Source organism: Microtus oregoni, unplaced genomic scaffold (genome assembly GCF_018167655.1).
Source record: "Microtus oregoni isolate MIOR12 unplaced genomic scaffold, Mior012 000009F_ref0000495, whole genome shotgun sequence".
NCBI classification, from domain to species: domain Eukaryota; kingdom Metazoa; phylum Chordata; class Mammalia; order Rodentia; family Cricetidae; genus Microtus; species Microtus oregoni.
In genome coordinates this window covers 20,966,155-20,988,921 of record NW_024543068.1, presented here as the reverse complement: position 1 = coordinate 20,988,921, position 22,767 = coordinate 20,966,155, and the positions used below count along the sequence as shown (strand labels likewise).

The following is a 22,767-nucleotide window of genomic DNA, read 5'->3' as shown; positions in this document are numbered from 1 at the left end:
GAAGGATATATACCCCCTCCCCCCAAATAAATAAATAAACAAACAAACAAATAAATGAATGAATAAATGTCTCATATAGCCCAGGCTTTGGTCTTGCTAAGCAGTTGAGTATACCCTCCGACTTCTGATTTTTTTTCCCGCCTCCACCTCCCAAGAAAGGAGATTGAACCCAGGGCTTCATGCATGCTAGACAAACACTCTACCACCTGAACTCCAGCTCCAGCCCCCGCCCAGTTGTATACTTTATGATTCTCTTACACGACCGGGTAGAGAAGACAAACCACAGCGACAGGACACAGACCAGCTGTTCCACCAGCCTGGGGAGCCAATGTGAAACAGGAGGGACTGGCAGTTAAAAACATCCACATCTTTATTATGGTGCTGGTTATATATTTTCAAAATTTAGAAACATGAATGATATAAATAGGGAAATTTTACGGCGTGTAAGTCATATTTCAAGCTACAATCCCCTTGAAACCAGGCTGTGCTGTAGCTCAGTTTGGCTTGGAACCCTCTTCGCAGCTGATCCATTCATGTCTGCAGCCCAGCCCCCATATTTCAAATCAATGAAAAAAGTGAAAGGTTTAAATCAACAAAAATATGAAAAAGATGTATTTTAGAGATCAATACATTTGATTCTTTTTCAATATGCCAAAATGCTTCTTTTTCAATTAAATAATAGCATGTAAAAGTCAACCATTACAAATTAAGTACAAGTTTACATAATTTCCCAATGTCAAAAGACCTAAAATTTAAAAACTATATTTAAGACTATCAGTGTTAATAAGATTTGACCATTTAATGATTAGATATTTCTGCACGTCAAACGCAAAATCAACTTGGGAGAGCTAGAATCTGGAAGGGCTTAAAGCCAGCTACATAGTGAGTTCAAGGCCAAGTGGAATGGCTTTACAAGGCCCTATCTTTAAAAATAAATCAGAGCCAATGGGATACTCTCAATGCTATCAAGAACTTGGTAAACAAAACAAAGCTGTGGGGAGGGGGGATTGGGGAGGATCATTTGTTAGAGACCCTGCCTCCCATCCAAGGCCCTGGGCTCCCTTCTCAGCACTGCATAAACGGGGACGTGATTGCACACTCCACACTGTGAACACCGGTGACTGGAGGATCAAGAAATTCAAGCTCATGCACTCAGAGTCAGCCTTGGCTAGCAGAGACCCCCGCCTCAAAACAAAACAGCAAAGCTCATCCACATTAGCTGACAAATCATTTTTGTGCCTTTCTGAGAAACAGTTAATAAAAACTATCAAGAATTTTAAATATTAAACCAGTTAAGGTTGTTCATATATGCAATCCAGGCACTTGTGAGGCAGAAGCAGGAGGTTCAGGAGTTTAAGGCTATCCACACAAGTGTGAGGCCAGCCTGGGCTACATGAGATGGTGACCAAAAAGAATGGGCAAGAAGGACTTTAAATATTGACATGACACTCTGACCTTACCCGTCTGTTCTAAGACTACATTCCAAAGGAACACATTTTCTCAATGTTTTATAAACAAATACAAATCATAACATTATTTGAGACCATAAAAATAACCGATAATATCTTCAACAGCGAAGATAAAGCAATTAATCTATAAGACTGAATGGTAACAGTTGTGAGAATGGCTTTTAGGACGTCAACAACAGAGAAACGCTTGCCAACCAAATGATGCGAACAAGAACACAGAGCTGGGGCTAGGGCTCGGTCAGTCAGCGTAAGGACAAGCTTAAGATGGCTTAGTCACACAGCACGAGAGACCCAAGTTTGATCCCCAGCACCAGTGTAAAAGCCAGGGACATACCTATAACACCAGCACCAGGGACAGGAGGGACCTCTGTAGCTCTCTGGGTGGCAACTGGCTCAGTAAGAAACTCTGACTCCGAAAATAAGATGAGATGGAGAGTAACTGAGACACCCAATGTCAGCGTCTGACGTCCAGATGGGCGTGTGTACACACTCACACATATGCACATATACCCGAACACACACACAAACATGAAGCTCTAGGAATATACGGTATGAGCCCAATCCTTTTTACAAACTCATCTTTCAAGAAGCTGCTGCTCTCCAGCAGTGAGCAAGATCCATTGCTTTTTCTTCCTCCGTGGCACACAACCTAGTCCACGGCTCCACTAATGTTTCTTGAAAGAATGCCAATAGGAAGTAGAATTAAAAGAAAAAGCTTTTTAAACTAAGGTAGGCTGCCTGGTGGTGGTGGCACACACCTTTAATCCCAGTACTTGGGAGGCAGAGGCAGGTGGCTCTTTGTGAGTTTGAGGCTAACCTGGCCTACAGAGTGCATTCCAGGCTAGCCAAAACCCTGTCTCAAAAAACAAAAACAAACAAGCAAAACTATGTCTTAATTTGGACCAGAAGTGACAAGTAGCCTCCCTCCATGACTCCTTCTCTGTGCTCCATAGCCCAGGAGAGGAATGCAGTATTTGGTGCCTGGCAGCCCATTATGTGACAAGGTAAGCGAGGCCACTATCGATGGGATGTCCAGTGCCACACAGCCGCCAGGGCACTAAGACCTGGGCAAGCAGTTTACCAAACAAGCAGGCAAGGAAAGCTGAAAAACTATGAAAATGAAAGCGTGTGAAGGGCTAAAAGCTGTGCTGTGAGTTAGAGGCATAGCATAGTTGGTAGAGGGCTTGCCTTGAATACATGAAGCAGCCCTGGGTTCAGTCTTGGCTAAATAATGGGTTCAAGGTCAGCCTGGGCTACCTGGGACCTTGTCTCAAACATAAAAATAATAGCTAAAGTTAAATGCAATCAACCTTTGAAGTTACTGGTAGAACATCCTGGCCTATCTGAGACCATTTTAAGAAACTAAGCTGCAATTTTCAATTATTGCAAACTACTTATGTCAAAGATATAGAGAGTATAGTGAAAGGGTTGGTTGTCTGGGCCTTAAACAATTGTTTGGTCACGAATTTTCCTTTTTGCATGCTTAGAATGTGGCATCCTGGCTGATGAGACAAAAGGGTGACTCAGCCGGGAAAGATCTGGCTTCAAAAGCTGAGGTCGAGTCCCCAGTACCTATGTGAAAAGCAAGGCAGGGTGCTGAGCTCTATAACCCCATCTGGGGAGGAAGACATGGGAAGATCCCTGGAGCTCGGTGGACAGGTAAGTCTAATCAAATTAGTGAGGTCTAACTTCAGTGATGGACCTTATCATCCATCAGGTGGGGCCGGCAAGATGGCTCAGCTGGTGAAAGTCATTGCCATTTCACCTGGAGACGTGAGTTTGCCTCTGACCTGTACACTCGGACCATTACATTCACCCCTCCCCCGCACACGTGCAGACATCACACACACATAATAATAATAACGAATACCTTTAAAAGTTTTTTATGCCTATGGGTGTGTTGCCTGCATGTATGTCTGTCTACTCTATATGTGCAGGACCCATGGAGACCAGAAGAGGACATCAGATCTTCTGGGACTGGTGCCTCAGATGGTTGAGAGCTACCACGTGGTGTTAGGAATTGAACCCAGGTTCTTTGGAAGAGCAGCCAGTACTCTTAATCACTGAGCTATCTCTCCAGCCCCAGGGAATATTTTTGTTAGTTTGAGACTAGCTCGGGCTATGCAGAGTTCTACATTGTCAACCGAACTGAAAACAAGCAAGCAAACAAAAACCTTTCAAATCTGAATTTCAGAAATCTGAATTGCTCTGACTATATAGAGGGAACTAAATCTGGCTTTCTGGTCTACTGCTGCACTGACCACAAATAAAAATACTTAATGAATGTATTCCACCACTACCACTCTCCACAAATACGTCTATTGCCCCGGAAAGGAGACAGGGTGGTGGTAACACCAGGACAAACAGGAGAATACACGTCAGGGACACATAGAGAGATGGCTCCTCACCTCATGCCAGTCCCCAGCCTTTGGGTATTACTGGTGCTTCTCTGCTCCCGGTAAAATGCCCTATTAATCTAGAATTACCAGTGGACAAGATAACTTGTCACTTTCACACTAATAACCCCCATGTTGGTATTAACTTGCTGAGAATTGGGTACTGCACTGTGGGTAGGAGAGAAACTCAAAAGGATCGCCTGAGAGGAAGCTGTAAGGGAGAGGACGGAGTGGACAGAACAGAAAGAAGCCAAGAAGAAAGTGACTAGGGCTGGGAGACGCCTGTGAGTCAAATGCATACGAACTCGGATACAGACTCCCCCAGCACCTGGGTGTTCCATGCCTGCAATCCCAGCGTCCAGAGGCAGACACAGCAGGACTCTGAGAGCTTGCCCCCAACACACTCCAAATTCAGTGAAAGACACTGCTCAAAAAAAACAAAGAGGGCTGGAGAGATGGCTCAGAGGTTAAGAGCGTTGCCTGCTCTTCCAAAGGTCCTGAGTTCAATTCCCAGCAACCACATGGTGGCTCACAACCATCTGTAATGGAGTCTTCTGGCTTGCAGGCATACACACAAAGAGAATATTGTATACATAATAAATAATAAAATATTTGGAAAAAAAAAGTTTAAAAAAAAAAAAACAAAGACAGCTGGGCAGACGGATCAGTGGTTAAGGACGCTTGCTGCTCTTACAGAGGACTCAGGTTCAATTCCCAGCACCTGTATGAGAGCTCACAACGTGCTGGAATTCTGTTTCCAAGGAATCTGATGCCCGCCTTTGGCCTCCTGGATACCAGGCACATAGAGACACAGACAAACGTGCAGGCTAAACCTTCATATTTATAAAGTAAAACAGTATTTTAAAAATATTGAGAAAATATCTCATGTCTATCTCTGGGCTCCATATATATGCATATGAGCTCCTACATACACATAACACTACACACAGATGCAGCACACATGTACATGTATTCCGCCACACATACATGTACATGTGTGTCCTTCCACACACATGCACATATATACATGCACTCCTCCATGCACATGCATCCTTCCACACACATGCACATATGTAAGCATGCACTCCTCCATCCACATGCACTCCTCCATGCACATGCATCCTTCCACACACATGCACATATGTATGCATGCACTCCTCCGTGCACATGCACCCTTCCACATGCATGCACATATGTATGCATGCACTCCTCTATGCACATGCATCCTTCCACATGCATTCACATATGTATACATGCACTCCTACATGCACATGCATCCTTCCACACACATGCACATATGTATGCATGCACTCCTCCATGCACATGCATCCTTCCACACACATGCACATATGTATGCATGCACTCCTCCATGCACATGCATCCTTCCACACACATGCACATATGTATGCATGCACTCCTCCATGCACATGCACCCTTCCACACACATAAAAAATAAATATCTGTTGTCCTCTTTTTTAACAGTTGCTGCCTTTTAAGCTGCGGCTATCCAAGTCAGCAGCTGCAACTTGGCTGCTACCAGCAGTGGTTCAGCAGCAAGGGCCACACAGCCTTGAGGAAATTCTGTTCCCTCAGGCACCAACTCTTTCAAAGTTACTAAGAGAAGGTATCTAAATCTCTGTCCCACTAAAGAACTCAAGATTCAAAGACTAAAGGAGGTAGAATCCTGCTTCCCAGAGAGACTGAATAGCAAGCAGCTCACCTCCTCCTGTCTCCCACGAAGTCCTCAAAGTCCTCATGCTTTTCCTCGCCCCTCCTTATAAACCCTTCTCCACCTGGCTCCTCCCTACCACTTCCTGTCAGCTAGTTGCTGACGCAGCCTCCTGACTGCAGGTGAATCTTATTTAATCAAACACATCTTTGCATCATTAAACAAAAGTTCCAGAGCATAAACAAAAGTAGCACACCTTAAAATAATATTCTATAACAAATATCTTTAAAAGTAAGTGACTTCAGTAAATCAGGGCTAGAAGGAGAGGTGACTAACGAGGGAGAAACAGCAAAGACTGAGCAGCCTCGAAGCCAGGTGCACACAGCTTCAAGGGTATTAAAAATGCTATTAAACAAACAAGCAAAGAAAAGACTCGCAGGCTTTATGTGTAAAGACACTTACTGCCAAGTGTTATGACCTAAGTTTGAGTCCGGCACATTGTCCTTATCTTCATATGTATGCACTCCCCCAACACACACACAATAAAAAGATGCTTTAGCAGAAAGGCATCATGAACAAGTATGCACCAAGTAAACAACTGCCAGCAAGGACTCCAGTGAAGGTCATGGAGACACTCTAGTGCCAGACTAAAAACTAGGGGTTGCAAAGGCCATGCCGCAAGTCTAAGGACGACACTCTTCTCAGGCTACGGCTAATTCCTGATTCCTGACCATTCCCATAAATTATATTTATTCTCTTTTTTTCAGGAGCCAGCCTACCATCATGCCGTAAGCATGCCTTATATTAAACCTAAGAAAATACAAAGACAGACTTCAGAGCTCCTGGTGAGCCCAGTTTTTTTTTTCTCTCCAAAGCAGTATCTTTAAAAGGTTGTAAATAGATATCGTCCCTCCTTTTCTAAACACCCCCATTCCTCAGTTAGGTAATGTAAGGACAAACTGACCCCTATAAAACATGCAATCCGAGGACCCATACACCCCCACTCAACACACTCCCTAACATGTATGTTCGTCTGAGCTGCTCAAGTTCATGAAGTGAACCAGCCAGGCCAACAGTGACACTTCTATCAGGTCATCTCTGCAAAGTGGCTTGCCGGCCAACGTGTGGAAACTGAAGCAGTGGTGTGTCACGGTCTTGTACCTTGAATGCTTCTTTTAAAAAAGGCTTTACATCCTTCGCATGACCAGACGCCATAGTGATACCCAGATGCGTAATCGCTGCAGACCGCGCAGAAGTGAGCATCCCTCTTTGAGTTCGGACTCGTAACAGGGTTGGCATAACTGCCCCCGCTAAGCTTCCTTTTCAGTGTCTCTCTGGGGGAGAAGAGAAAACAGACATCATAAAAGGACACGAAAGAGAGAACAAGAGCTTTCCAGAGATGGATGGATGGATGGATGGATGGATGGATGGATGGATGGATGGGCGGGCGGACAGACGGACAGATAATATGAACTTTGCCAAATGTAATCTCTTTGCCTTCCAGAAACCTGTCATCAGATCACAGAGAGCCCAGTGTTGGGGCTGACTGGCATTTGAGGGCGTTGGCAGTGTGCACAGGTCCTCAGGAGGCTGAGAGAGATGGCAGCTCAGTAGTTGTAAGGAGGAAGTGCTCCTCAGAGGAGCATCAGGGACAGTGGTACCCGCCCCCTAGTTACTGATTTTGCCACATGTTTCTTCTGGGAAGGGAGATAGAAGAGGTATGACTAATTTAGAAATGACAGAAACCTTCCTGATGGTAAGTTTGTCTAAATATTAGCAGGACTTTAATGAGAATTTGAGAGGTTATGAAAATGTCATCCTTTAAATGATAAGTAAGTGAAAAGTATTAATCATAAGATGTGACCCACAGTTTTTATATTTATCTTACCAATAAATAAAAAGATTTAGAAGAAAAATTTAATTACTGTGTAATATTTTCTCAAAGGCTGTTTTGATTTGGTTTGGGGCTCAGAGGTGCTGGGTTTGGGTTCTTGGGGTGGACCCAGAGCCTCATGAAAATTAAAGCCACCCCCTAGCACTGAGATGGACGCTCCAGCTCCTATTTCCTCTAAGTTTTATGACAATGTCTGAAAGTAATGCTCTTCTTATTTGTTTTGGTTTTTTTGTTTTGTTTTGTTTTGTTTTTTTGAGACAGGATCTCTCTAAGCAGGCCTGGCTGTCCTGGAACCCACTATGCAGACCTGGCTGGCCCCAAACATTGAGATCCGTCTGTCTCTACCTCCCGAATGCTGGGATCAAAGGAGTGTGCTACCACACCCTGCAAGCAATGCACTTACTAGTTGGTGTGCCATAACTCAGTGCTCTTCTTCCAGAAATCCATTCTTCCTGCCACTTATTCATATACCATTCTCTCCCTCCACAGTCATTGCTAGCACCAAAAATCTTACAAAATAGACAGAAGTAATCTGTCACTTGGCCATGCATTTGGGGATCAACTTGTTTTAACTTCGGAAATGTTTGCTAGGCTCCTACAGTGAGTTCCTCCTTGGTCCTTAGAAAGCGCCACCTGGGCTCATCGCTAAAGCCTTGTCCCATTATCTTTCCTGGCTCTGAGTGGCTACGTCATGAAAGTTGTAGTGCTACCATGGTTACTTTCATCCTGGAAACCATTTGTCATCAACAGTGAGTTACCCATCATTTTACAGTAAGACTCTAATCTGGCCGTAAGAAATAAACAAACAAAAAAAAGAAATAAACAAACAAACGAACAAACATTTAAAACCCAACACCTTCACCAAAACCCAACTGACATAAGTGTGATGATTGCCACATAGAGAACATGCATTACAACGTACTTTCTCGAAATACCCATCCATAAGCACGACTTTTTCATAAGAGCTAGACTATCAGAATAGGACAGAGCAATATGTCTCTGGTACCCTAAGCAAGTGACAAAATAAAGACTATCTACCACATGTCCTTCTTCTTACTAAACTGGGACATGAAGATCATGCCATCATCCATGACTTAGATGAAGACAGGGCTTTACCTGTTCACAGGTAAGGTGTGTTCTAGTGATCTTGCTTCGTACCAAGGACTCTTTTGAGGTTCTGCATACAGAAGCGATGACTGACAATGGGTCGCTAAAGGAGAGAGGTGTCCAGAAGTTGGCCACAGCACATTTGGGCTTGCGGTCTGTCGAACAGGCCCACCTTCCAGGCTATTGGCGCTGCTGGGAACACTGTAATTTACTACCGCTGGACTATAGAATGCCATCGCTGAGTATTCGTGGTGGCTCTCTACGTAGGAGGAAGGGATATAGATGGGGCCATGCTCCAGTGGTAGGATGGACTGGCTACAGTTGTAGGAAGGAGGGGAATTAAGGCTCGAAGGTGAGTTTTTGATATCCATGTCTTGAGCAGGTAGCAGCTGAGAAGAGTCCTTGTGGGAAGGTGTACAGACGGACATTGTGTTCTCAGAGACTCAGGGGCAGGTGTAATGGCTGCAAAGGAAAGCAAACAATGTTTAGTCAGTTCGCCCTACAAGAGTAACTGAGAAATATTCATTTTAGCTAGAGGCAATGGTGCTTACCTACAAGCTCCAGCACTCAATCCTCCACTGAGGCAGGAGGATTTCTAGTTCCAGGACTGCCTGGGCTACAGAGTGAGACAGTCTCAAAACAGAAGAGAAGAAAAGAAAAGAGGAGAAGAGAAAAGAGAAAAGGGCTGGAGAGATGGCTCAGAGGTTAAGAACACTGGCTCTTCTTCCAGAGGTCCTGAGCTCAATTCCCAGCAACCACAAGGTGGCTCACAACCATCTGTAATGAGATCTGGTGCCCTCTTCTGGCCTACAGGCAGAACACTGTATATGTAATAAATAAATCTTTTTTTAAAAAAAGAAAGAAAAGAAAGTGGAAATGGTAAGATAGCGTAGTTGGTAGAATACTTGCCGAGCTCGCACACAGGACAGGAGGCCTTGACTTTGATCCCTAGCATTGCATAAACCAGGGATGGTGGAAGACCTTTGTAAACCCAGTATTCAGGAGGTGGAGGCAGAAGGATCGGAAGTGCAAGGTCATCCTCTTGTCAGGAGTTCAAGATCAACATGGGTTATATGATACTATAGCTCAGAAAAAGAAAAAACAGGGCAAAATGACCCCAGTGGGCAAAAGTGTTTGCTGCTCAAGCCTGATGATGGGAGTTCAATCCCAGAACCCAGGGGGGAAAGTAAGATTGCCTGAAAGCTGACCTACGGAGGCAAACACATACCACAGCGTCCATACGCCCACTCTTTTGCTGTCTCATTTGTCTCTCTCTCTCTAACACACACATAGGATTTTGTCAGTCTATTGCCTCTAAACTTTAAAAGCACCCTTCAATATAGGATTTACATTAAAAAAAAAGAAAAAAAGAACAGAATTTCTATTAAGACCAAAGCGAGCTCAGTAGAGGGTGCAATAGAGACACCGTGGGACAAAGGCTTGCTGCAAATGCTGGCCATGGCAGGCAGTGTGAATGTGAGAATCCAGGGTGGAGCTTGGCCCAGCCAAAGGTCCAGAATGAAATCTCTTGGCAGCCTTGCGGTCCGCATGGCAATGGCCTTTTCACAGGCATCCTTCTGGACTATGACCCAAAGATTGAACTCTACAGAATCACCCATTGCACAAGCTCGTCACCCTGACAACTTACCTCCTCTGAAGGCCTTCTGCCCTTGAGGGAACCCAGACTCCCACTTTGTTTGCATGACTTGGTTTCTGGCCACCAACCACTGAACTGCATTTTAGAGGGGACCGATGGCTTAATCAGCAACCCTAGCTCCTTTAAACACTGTCCAGCAAGCTCTAAACTCCCTCAGAGCTGGATATTCTCCAATGTGTGTACCCTCCCTCAGCGCTAAGTGGCCGAAAGAATCTCTACAAAGTTCTTTCAGAGGACCGAAATTCAGTTCCCAGCGCCCACATCAAGTTACTCACTACTGCCTACAACTCCAACTCCAGAGGACCTGACACCTTCTTCAGGCTTCCACAGGTACCACATGCTTATGCACATATATGTACATACACATACCCCTAAACATAAATAATAAAATATTTTTTTTTAATTTTGTTTTTTGAGACAGAGTTTCTCTGTGTAGCTTTGGAACCTGTCTTGGAACTCGCTCTATAAGACCAGGCTAGCCTCGAACTCACAGAGATGCACTTGCCTCTGCCTCCTGAGTGCTAGTATTAAAGGTGTATACCACTACACCCATCTTAAAATATTTAAATAATAATTTAAATTGATTTTTTTTTCAAAATGGACGATGCCTGAAGAAGAGCAGCACCTGAGGTTACCCTCTGGCTGGCACATGTGTGTATATACACATACGTGTGCACATATGTACACACACACATCCATATACACAGAAAATAACCAACAGTCCCAGGGAAAGATATGAATCTGAAAAAACGCTTTCCCTTGTTCAGCTGGTCAGTGAACACAGAATTTAAAAACAACACAGAACTGATCCCAACGTCCCTTCTCCCAGCCTCAGGTCAGGCACACACCATGGAAAGGCAAGTGCCAAGATCACCTAGAAAACAGGGATCTCATATGCTAGCGATATCACCAGTCCATTTCCGCAGTTTTTCTACCAAGCCCCAGCCCACGCGGGATTGCTGAGAGCCCCCGCGGGAGGGCGGCTGTCAGAACCAGGCTTGGCCTTTGGCTGAACAGCTTTCAATACGTCCAGATTCATGTCGCATCTTGGATAACTAGTAGCACAATCACTAATAACAGAACTTTTCTTCCTAAATCACAGTCTCGGAGAAGCTTTTGTACACTTGGGGTTATGCATGGCGTGCTAAAGTACTAACTGGGAGACACATTATGGATCTCAAGCTAAAAAAATAAATATCTTTTTAAAACCCCAATACTGACAGTGGATTTTTTTTTAATTGAGCTCTACGTTTTTCTCCACTCCCCTCCTTTTCTCCCCTTTCTCTTCTGCCCTCACCCATGACCCCCATACTCCCAATTCACCCAGGAGATCTTTGACAATGGTTTTACGGAGAAGGAAAAGGTTGGCCTGGAAATAACACGGCATTCCACGAAGAGCAGACAGACTTACAAATCCAGCAAAAGGAGAGAAGCAATCACCAGCCAGCCTATGTGTATTCATGTGTATCCTGGCCCAGTGGACAGAACACAACACTGGTTCCCAGCCTCCGCTCTGCCTAAACACCAGCTCCTAGACAAACCACATAAACTCCTTGAACTTTCATATCCTTTTCAGCAGAGATGAGAAGCACTGTGGGATGCCCCTTTTCACGGTGCTCTGAGGGAGAAAGGAAGTGGCATGTGCTAAAAGCATTCTGCTAGGTATCGGAGGGTGATGCCAGCCCGCTGGCATGCCACTGGGCACGCCTCTCACGTTGGTCAGGATTCCCAGACACTGAAGACCGAGTGATTTCTGACCATGAAAACTTGCTTCTGAATTTTACTTTTTAAACCTATGTTTGACAGAAGCCCACCACCACAAGCCACCCAGACAGCAGGGCTGCTAGGAGCCTGTCTGCTGTGTGTGTGTTGACAAAATGTCACCTCCCCTGAGTGAGGCATCCTGGGCCTGCAGGTGTGAATAACTTAGACAGGTCACGGTCATCTTCCTCCACCTGTCCACTCGCCCCCTCTCCAAGCATTCTATTCAAACATTCCAGTTTATACTCACCAGAGAGAATTTCACAGACAAGAAAAATACATATAAATAAATGCATTTCTCTTCTTACTCCTTTCTTCTCTAAGACAAGATCTCATGTAACCCAGGTTGGCTTAAAAATTGCTATGTAGCCAAGGGCATCCTTAAACTCCCTGATCTTCCTGCTTCTATATTCTGAGTTGTAGGATAATAGATAAGGACCACCACGCCTGATTCGTGTGATGCTGTGGATGGAGGCCAGGGCTTTGTGCATTTGAGGCAAGTTCACCAACTGAGCCACATTCCTTTAGGTGTATCTTTTAAGCATCAAGCATTCTCGTGTGTTTCTGTTTAGCAATTACTACCTTCATATGTATCTTTTCCAAAGCAAAATATTAAGGCCCTCAAACAATTTCATATTAGAAACAAAGAACATTTACTCTAAAATAACTGACCACTAATAATTGACTTACATGTAACTCTTTAAAACAATATGTGTATCTTCCAAAATGAGAAAAAGCTAAACCTTCCATGTCAAAATTCTTAAAGTGGTATTTTTTAGAAAGCTTAAATTCAACTGTCTGTAAATAATACTGTAATAAGCATAATTTTTCAAGTGTCTATTACAATGTAATAAACACTGAATTATGAAATCTAATATCTAAATATTTAGTTTTCAAGGGCTTTGCATACAATCAACAAAAACTTACCAGCAAATGATTGCCTCAGGATTTTATGTAATCACTTTCTAATACATTGCATAAGATGACTTGGAGCATCAATTAACATTTTATCATGAAATATATTTTAAGGCATTGCCGGTAGAATTACAGTGTTTTAGTCTCCGCAAGGTACGTAATGTTTATTAAAGGATAATTTTGTATTTGATAGGTTGAATTTAGTACTAAGCTTTATCTTTTTATATGAAGAATACGTTCTGAGAAATGTCAAATCTGAGTAGATCCATTTGAGCTCACCTTGAAGCAGTCCTATATGCGCTTCTTGTTTATTTCAAACACACATCTTGAGTAAGGCTTAAAGTGTGGCTTCTAACACGGCTTTTGAAACAAGAATCTCAGATTCATCTAGAAAACTTCTGAACATAAAACGGAGCCCTTAAGTTTCTTCTTTAACACTTAGCGATCTTTTCCTTCCGACAGAATGCAGTGGTAAGGGCAGTGGTTCTCAACCTTCCCGGTGCTGTGACCCTTTAACACAGTTCCTCATGTTGTGGGGAATCCCCAACCATAAAATTATACCACATAAAATGCTACTTCATAACTGTAATTTTGCCAAAGTTATGAATCGCAATGCAAATATCTTGGGGGACAGAGGTTTGTCCAGGGGTCACGACCCCAGGTTGAGAACCACTCCGTGGGCTTTCTTGGGAAAGAAAGTTTCTGTCACACTTTTCGTTGTCCCCATAGGTCAGCTAATCTTCCCGTTCACTTTTCAAATAGCATTTACACGGAGAGAGAGGATCATTACAGCAAAAATGAAATTTCAAGTGAAATGCTCACACACACACACACACACACACACACACACAAAGACCACTTGAAATAAAACAAAACTCTGTCCCGGTTGTGCTGCGTGCCACACCAGTCTGTCTTCTGAAATATAAGAAAAATCATTAACGGATCTCTGTGAGTTTGAGACCATCCTGGTCTACAGAGCTAGTTCCAGGACAGGCTCCAAAGCCACAGAGAAACCCCGTCTTGAAAAAAAAAAAAAAATTATCAAGCTCACTTTCTGACTAGAGCTCCACTCAAATTCAAAGTTTTGTTTTTCACACACAAAAACAATATTCCCTTGACCTAATCTTCCACTTCTGCTCTGAAACAGTCACCAGAGGTAACTGTGAAGAAGCAACAGTTAGCTTCCTCGCCGGCAAATAAGAGAGATTGGATTTAACGGAGCTCAGCCTATCCGGAAAGGAAAAAAAAAATCTATTTCTGCCACGACTAAGGTTTGCCAGTCGACTCATTTTCAAGCTATGACACCTGCCTGAGGCAGGCACATCCTCCCTGGTCCACGACGCTTGGGCAAGAAGCATCATCATTGCATCCACTGCCAGAAACCCACGGAGAAAAACCACGGGGATTTTCTTTTTGTAAAAAGACATTTATAATCACACAACCAACCCAAAAGTCAATAAAATTTGTGTTTCCAGTAGTGTTCGAGACAGTCGCATCCACCCCGCGGCCCCTTTATTGTTCTAAATACTGCTGGCTTCCCGGTGCGGAAATCCACACCGTCAGTGAAACCACACTCTGCGCAAAGGGCACTTACCTGGCAGGTAAACATTCTCTTTTTTGCATTCTCTATATGCAGGCACGTGCTTTCCTCGGTCCCCGCGCGGGACTCGCAGTTCACTGCCTGTCGCTCAGCCCTGCGGTGGCTGCGACTCTACTCAGAGCGGATACCAAGGATGCCAGTTGCGGCACAAGCAGCTTCCTCCGGGCCGGGCTCCCCGCCTCCTCTACTCCCGGGAAGTTTCAAGAGGTGATTCTAAAAGCCTCGGAGGAGGCAGGGATCTGGGAGTTCGTTTCAAAAAGACCAGCAGCTGCAGAGACTGCAAAGATTACCCACGACTAACGCCGTTAGTCCGTCTTCCTTTTAAAGACGGTGAAGAAGGAGTGGGTGGTTAGCTAAAGAACCCACGTGACCACGATCCCGGAGCTGGGAGCTCTACCGCACTCCAGCGCTGCGCCTCCGGATCCACTGGATGTCCGCTTCCAGTCATCTCATGGTCACCCACTAGGGATACCCCCTCCCTTCCCAAGAGACTGACAATGGAGGACAGAGATAGGAAGTGAGAATGGGCATTCTGACTAGGTCCCCAGGGATTCTGGAGTTGACAGTGCGGGTCCACACTTGATCCTGACTCCAGACTTTGACCGACGTGGGTGTCATTAAATGCTTAAGTCTGACAGCTATTCTTGAGAAGCATGGTCCAGGCCCTGGGTTCGGGTAAAGCATCGAGATAGGAAGTAATAACGGAATAATGAAGCCAGATACATCCCTTTGCAGGGACGGTTAGCTTGAGCCCCCAGAAAGGCAAGGCCACCGGCTGGAGCTAGAGGCGTGCACGCTCATCTATCAGAATCTGCGGGCTGGGCTGGGGTGGGGAGAGGGAGGGAGGGAGGGAGGAAAGGAGGGAGGAAAAGAAAATAGATATTGGATTAGGTCCAAGATCCCCGTGCCTCCAGGAATTCACCTGGAGAAAATCCGCCTGCAGTTTTACAGGGCTCCTCCCCCTTGGCGGCGAGAATCTCTGGCGCCCCCTGATGGCAGCCCTGTTTCTCACAGATCTACGTTGTCAGCCTTATCCACCTGGAAGTGGCCCCACTATGCAAAGACTGCCATGGAACCTTAGTCTGTGAGAAGCAATTGGCTTTAAGGCAGTCACTGGTGACAAAAGTTAAAAGGAAAACAAATGACCTGCAGGCCAACTTGGTCTAATGTGTACCTAATTAGTCGTCAAACCATCCACAGACAGCACGGGGACTTGGTTACGAAGGGTTTTAAAGGTCTTTTTATCTTTTAAATTATGTGTACGTGGGTATGTGCACATGTGCGTCGATGCCCACAGAGACCATAGGTGTGGGATCCGTGGAGCTGGAGTTACAGGAGGGTGTGAGCTCGTGGGCATGGGTGCTGGGAACAGAATTCGCCTTCTTTGCTAGAGAAGCACGCTATCTTAACAGCTGGGCTGTCTCTCCAGACCCCAGACGTGGTTCTTGATGGATGGTAATCTAATAGAGGAAGACCAAGGGGGCATTTAGAGAGAAACTTGTACAATGCCAACCTCAACTATTTGGGCGAGACCAAAATGTGCACATTCACATATACACATAATATACACACATACAATCATACATTTTTACTTTAAAAAAAAAAAACTTCTGGAATGGAATGTCAGTGAAGGAATCTCAGTCAAGAGCCAAGCAGCAGATAAAGGTGGATTGAGGGAACGAATATAAGCAAGCCAGACTGCACAGCATCTCACTTAATCCTTAGGCTGGTTCTGAGAGGCAGGTAACACTGGCTCCACCTTCCCAATAAGGCCCGGAGGCCCTCAGAGTTTATATCCACTATGTGACACTACAAGATAAGGTTGAGCCCAGTAACAATAGCAGTTTTTATGGACAGAGATAACTTACTGGACATTTAACTACATGCCCGTGTGTGTGTGTGTGTGTGTGTGTGTGTGTGTGTGTGTGTTCGCTAGATTTACATTAGTATGATAAACAGCAAGACCAAAAGCAACTTGGGTGTTGCGGGAGGTCCTCCCACTCCTCCAGCCTATCACCGCTGAGGTACCAGCCCACTGGGGCGTGGTTTCTCTCCCTTTAAAAAAGCGGCCACTTCCCTCTCCTCGCTCTCTTCACTTCCTGCTCCGCGCCTGCGACTAGACTCCTTTCCTGGTTGCGTAGAGGGCTGTTGCCTGGGACAGTGATCTGTAAGTTTTTTCCCCTTTAAATAAATACCACCCTAATAATCATAACCCCGAATTGGTGTGGCATTGTTTGTGACTTACGCCTTCACTTGGGGAGGAAAGAATTTATTTTAGCTTACAGCTATAGTCCATAGTGAGGGGAGGTCAGGGCAGGAACCTGGAGGCAGGAGCTGATGCAGACGCCATGGAGGGGTGCTGCTTACAGGCTTGGACCTCCTAGCTTGCTCTGCCTGTTTTCCTATTCAACCTAGGACCACCTGCCCAGGCCTGACACCACTTACAATGGCCTGGACTCCCTACGTCAACCATTAATAAAATAGGCCACAGGCCTGCCTACAGGCCAACCTTATGGAGACACTTTCCCAACTGAAGTTACCTCTTCTCAGATGACTCTAGCTTGTGTCAAGTTGGCAAAAAGCTAACCAACACATGTATATGTGTGATCTACTTTATACATACTGAGCATATAAAAATTCTTCCTTTTCCTTCATTCCTTTTTTATTTTTTTGAGAGAGTCTAATTATACAGCCTAGGCTAGCCTTAAACTCACTATGTAGCCCAGGTTGCTTCCAAATTCAAATCTACAATCCTCTTGCCATGCCTGCCTTATAGAGCAAACCCTATCCTTAATTATTCTAATTTATGAATGGGAAAATAGATATTCATGAAGATTGAGTGACCTTCCTAGGATCACAAGGCTTGTGAGTAGCCGAGAAGGACTTGAACCCAGGGCAGAGCCTAAAGCCCTGTTCTGTGTCCATTTAAACCATATCTACAGTGACTCAGAAATAAGCAGGTTTGTTCTGTGTGGAACACAGATGCCCTCCCCGGCATCTCTTGCCACATGGGAAACCAGTGTCTACTGAGTTCCAGCAGTGTGGAGCCCTGGGCTCGCTGTTGTGCTTCCTTCAGAAAGCGCCCTGCCTATGGGGGCAGCACGTTCTCTCTTTAAAGGTCCTCAAACGCCCACAGTGTGCCACTTATGGCCCCAGACATTATCACTGCAGGACATCTAAAGCAAAGAGAATGAATGGAGGTGACGGAGTTGCCTCTCTGACTCATTCTGTCTGTCAGGAAAGAGAATGGTATTCAGATGGGCGCTTTGTCTGCTCGGACGCACAGCAAGAGGGTGGTTACCCCAGTCTACCCGAACCATGACCAAAATGAAGAAGGGGTTCTTGAGACAGTGAATGCCAAGGGTTAGACCAAAAAGCATCCTGCAACCTAGTGGTGAGAATGGTACTTTCTTAGCGGGGTCACAGTCTTGGGTATCTCATCTGCGAGCTGCCTCTCAAAGCATTCATGTGGCATGACCAGGAAGGGCCTACCTGTCCCCTACAATACCTACAACAGAGACTGGGCTCCTCACTAGTAAATTATCTTCAGGGAGATTTGTTGTTGTTGTTATTGTTGTTGTTGTTATTCAAGACAGGGTTTCTCTGTGTAGCACTGGCTGTCCTGGAACTGGTTCTGTAGACCAGGCTGGCCTTGAACCCACAGTGATCCATCTGCCACCTGCCTCTGCCTCCTGGGGGCTGGGATTAAAGGCATGCCTCATCACTGCCCAGCTAAAGCACTGAATACCGAATTATTAGCATCCAGTCATTGATGTGGGATTCTCCTCTGTATGCTGTGAATACCATTGGCTAATAAAGAAACTGCCTTGTCCCGTTGATAGGGCAGAACTCAGGTAGGTGGGGAAAACTAAATTGATTGCTGGGAGAAAGGAGGCAGAGTCAGAGAGAGAAGCTGTGTAGCCCCGCCAGAACTTTTGCTGGTAGGCCACAACTTCGTGGTGATGCACAGATTAATGGAGATGGGTTAAGTTAAGATGTAAGAGTTAGCCAATAAAAAGCTAGAGCTAATGGGCCAAGCAGTGATTTAAATAATACAGTTTCTGTGCGGTTATTTCGGGGCTGAGCAGCTGGGAACCAGCAAGAGGCCTCCCTTCAACAAGTCACGTTACATTTTGAGCAACATCAGTTCTCTAGCTTGTTTTGCCGCTCTTCTCAGTGCTAAGGAGGGACCCCAGGGCTCTGCAGATGCTATGCACCCGCTCCAAGACAGAGCCACACTCCCAGCACACACAGCACCTTCGAATGAACTGTTCTGTGTTCTGTCTGCTCGTGTCCTGGTGAGTCTCAATTAACTTGAAGCGTGATGTGGGCGACCTGGAGACAGCAAAGAATCCCGTTGCTAACGGATATACTTTTTGCCGCAGGGAGGGACGATAACAGATTCGCCACTTTCTCATCCTGCCTCTGATGATGTCTGCTCCACTTAAGAGCTGAGACCTTGAAGAAAGGAAAGACAGCCCCGGCCCCATCCACTCTGCCTCTGCCGACGACGTCAGCCCTACAGAACGTGCGCCCGGCCTCTCCACAGTGCACCGCTCCACAGTGCGCCTCTCCACAGTGCGCCGCTCACCTTTGCCCTTTGCCGCTGACTTGACTGCAGGGCTCATCTTGTGCCTCTGGCATCCTCCACAATCCCACAGCCCCGGCTTTGTCCATTCAGGCATTCGCAAAGGTTCAATTTGGTAGGTCAGAGGAAATGGGTGGGGGAACATTTATGTTAGAAATAACAAAGAGGCCAAACAAACGGACTGTTTGAGAGAAGGGAGAAAAAGTTGATGCAAAAAAAAAAAAAGTGCTGAAGAGGATGGAAGATCGCAAAGAATGACCACTAGGCTGGGGTCATGCTAAGGCACGCCTCTGGATCGTTACTCTTTCTCTTCTGAGTGCGAGCCGGAGGGGTCCCGGATGTTCTTATTCTGACCTACTCCACATTCGGGGCTTATAATCTAGTCTGTTTCAAAAGGCTCTGAAGGGGTAGAGCCCACACTTGTGGGGTTAGATTACCTTCGTTTGCCTAAGGCCCGGGGTCATCTCCCCAGCATGCCTGGGGTCATCTCTACCGCTCCGAAGTCAGACCTCATGCAATGGTGAAGGAGAAAACAGGTAACGAACAGGTATTATAAGGGACTAACCAATAAACTCACCTAGAAAAGGCTAAGTTACACAAACGTAAGATTTAGTGAAAAGAGTGCTGCCTCTGCCAAGCAGTCTAGAGATGACCTTGGTAGACGGTGCTGAGTGAACCCGGTGTGAACCCGCTGCCTCTTATCAAGATCATAGTTCTGCCAGGCAGACGGAGTGACCCTGGCTAACAGCTTCTCGGGAAAAGCAGTCCTGGCCTGTCTCGGGATAACTATGACAATATTTTCATATTCTCAATCTCCCCATATTTCCAAACAGCCAAACCTTGGAATTTCTGTCTCTGCAAAACATGTTTAATTATTCAAAGTGTAACTTGGGGCTGAGAAACTGCACAGGCTGATGTGTGTGTGTGGGGGGGGGGGGGGATTCTGTTCATGGCTGGGCCCCCTTTGTGGGCTAACCAGAACTGGTGTGTGTCATTATAAAAGTTTTTTCTTCATTAGTCTCTAAGCTCTTGGAGTGGTTCTCAGGAGAAGACGCAGTCCTATTATAATAGTGTGACAATATTTGGGGGCTGAGTTTGAGTAGAACTCTCACGTCTCCATGGTAACAAAAATGAACACAATGTTTATGAACATCTACCCGGCCCTTTCTACAGATGGGGAAACCGAGGCTCAGAGAGAAGAGGTGTTCCTACATCCATGTGTCCAAACAGATGCCCCACGTCAAGCTCATCTATGCACCTGCTAACCTTCCCACTTCAGATCTACGTTTTTCTTGTATGTGACATAACCTGGGACAGATTGTCCTGTAGAGCAGGGTGGTGCTGTGTGAAATCTGGTCAAGCTCTGACCACCTATGAGTATAACCATATAACTCAACTCTTTGCTGGTCTATGTTTGATTGGTGCTCCAGGACATAGCCGCAATGGAGACCTAACTCGATACCTATGTACCCGGGCCACCAAACAAGTCTGACCTGAAGTTGAAATGACCCACCTGGGCAACCGGCTTCTGCAGCCAGCTCCCTGCACGTCACCCATGCACGTCTCAATCTTATCCTTTGATGTCTGTAAATAAGCAGGCAAAACGGCTTTGGTGCAGCTCCTTGACGGCGTTTGGACTCCATCAGAGTCTCTCAGATACCTTGAGTTGCTCCTGTTCTAGTCATTTGAAACCAAACAACCTGAAGAATGTACATCCCTGGCCTCACCCTCAGCTCTGGGGCGGTGCTCTCGCACGATCTAGAAGGGAAACTAGGCCCTGGTGTGACTGAGCACACACATTTAAGAAGGAAACGCTAACAAGCCTCCAAAAACGGTGGCAAATTGTAAGACGCAATTGCATAAATGACTCAAACCCAATTCTGGAAACTCAGCATCCTTACCTCTTGTGGCTCAGAATAAAACAGTATTAATAACAGGCCAGACAGTGTAACAGTCCCCAAAATGAGGTCAGGAGGGAGAACGGTTACATAGAAGGACGTGGTTAAGAGGCCACCGATTCTAATAAGAATGTCTGATTCTGTAGTTCAGTCTTCTTTTAAAATTGACCTTTTTTTCTCTATTTCTAATGTATTTAAGGTCTTCAAATTTTTCACCCATTAGAGAAAGATATTAGAAATGTCTCATATTGAACCCAAAAGATGGCTCAGTGGGTAAGAGCAAATTTACCGCCAATAGACTGGAACTTACCTAAAAAGATAGAGGAAAGAGCCAGCTCCCACGAGTTGTTCTCTTGACCTCCACACCTGCCTACACATGTGCACATCACACACACACACACACACACACACACTGCCACCATATTGTCCAGACTGTAGGGATAAACGTTGTATAAATTCTTCTTCTTTTAATCCAGATCTTCTGAAGTTTACCAAGAGCACAAAATCCTAATTAGAAAGGATGAGTACGTTTTTGCATTCAACAGCAACTGTAACTATATGCAACTTACTGTGCATCTCAGAATAGGTAGGGAAACCAGGTATGGGGATGCGTGCTTGTAAGGGGAGCACTTGAGAGGTAGTAAGAGGAGGATCAGAAGTTAAAGATCGTATGTGAGGAACTTAAGGTCAAACTGGGCTATAGGAGACCCTGCCCCCACACAAAGAAATGATAACTGTCAATTCTGGATCCCCCCAGCACCACGAAAAAATGAGCACCCTGATCATGACACATCATACACACCTATTCAAATCATAGACTGTACCCTATGGGCATATGTACAAGAACTGTGCATCAATTGTTTGTGTATATGCGTGTTTTGCACAAATGTATGTCTGTATACCATGTGTATGCCTGGTGTGTTCAGAGATCAGAAGAGGGCATCTAATTACCTGGGACTAGAGTTACAGACAGTTGTGAGCTACCATGTGGATGCTGGGAATCAAACCTGGGTCCTCTGGAAAAACAGTCAATGCTCTTAACCACTGAGCCATCCCTCCAGCCCGAACTCTGTGTCAATTTTAAAAGAATAAAAAGTAAAAGGTAACATTACCATGTTTTAAGAAAAGAAATGGATTTACATCTGCAGGAACGCGGATGCCTGGCCTTGGATACTGGTCCATATTCACTTCCTTCTGGGAAATTCCATTATTACACTCATACCACCGGGGTCTCCGAATGTCTGCTGCCAGGGTTACTATTTCGTGGCCTTGTCAGCAGGACACCATCCTGCTCCTCTCTACCTGCCTGTACTCTCCCGCCCCGGACTCACTCGAAAGGACAATTTAGGAGAGAAAATTCTTGACATCTTCTTCAGTTATTTTCATCTTAAAATTTCTGACAGTCAATGGTCCATTTATTCTTTCATAGGACACTTGTCTTTGAGGATGCTGTTTGCCTAGTGCATTCATGTCTTTAAGGATGCCCCTTAATGCAGAAAACCATAACGCTTTAAGTGCCTGAGACATGAGGAACTATGAGCGTGCTTGCTCTCACACAAGGAAGGCACAGCTGCCATTCGTGCCCCCACCAGCTTCATTTCCCTCAGTCTTTGTCTTAGCGGCTTGCATTCCTAGAACAAGATACTCGAGATCGACGGAAAAAGGGAGATGCTGAAGTAGGTGGGGTGGTGCATGCCTGTAGTCCCAGCACTTGGGAAGCTGCGGCATGAGGATCCTGAGTTCAGGGCCAGCTTGATCTATATAATGAGAGTCTAACTCTCCCCTATCCTTTGGTTGATGGTTTCGGGGCTCC

At 45.3% G+C, this 22,767-nt stretch overlaps 1 protein-coding gene across 1 annotated transcript in view; it reads right to left on the bottom strand.

Annotated features, from left to right (window-relative positions):
- Esr2 (estrogen receptor 2) overlaps positions 1 to 14,698 on the bottom strand; it is a 47,305-nt gene extending 32,607 nt beyond the window's left edge. The window contains exons 1-3 of the mRNA XM_041658601.1: positions 14,463 to 14,698; positions 8,545 to 8,997; positions 6,696 to 6,868 (exon numbers count right to left, since the gene is read on the bottom strand). Of these exons, the coding sequence (XP_041514535.1) occupies positions 6,696 to 6,868; positions 8,545 to 8,963 (592 nt within the window). The 5' untranslated portion in view covers positions 8,964 to 8,997; positions 14,463 to 14,698. The remainder of the gene's footprint in view (positions 1 to 6,695; positions 6,869 to 8,544; positions 8,998 to 14,462) is intronic.
- Between the last annotated feature and the right edge of the window lie 8,069 nt (positions 14,699 to 22,767).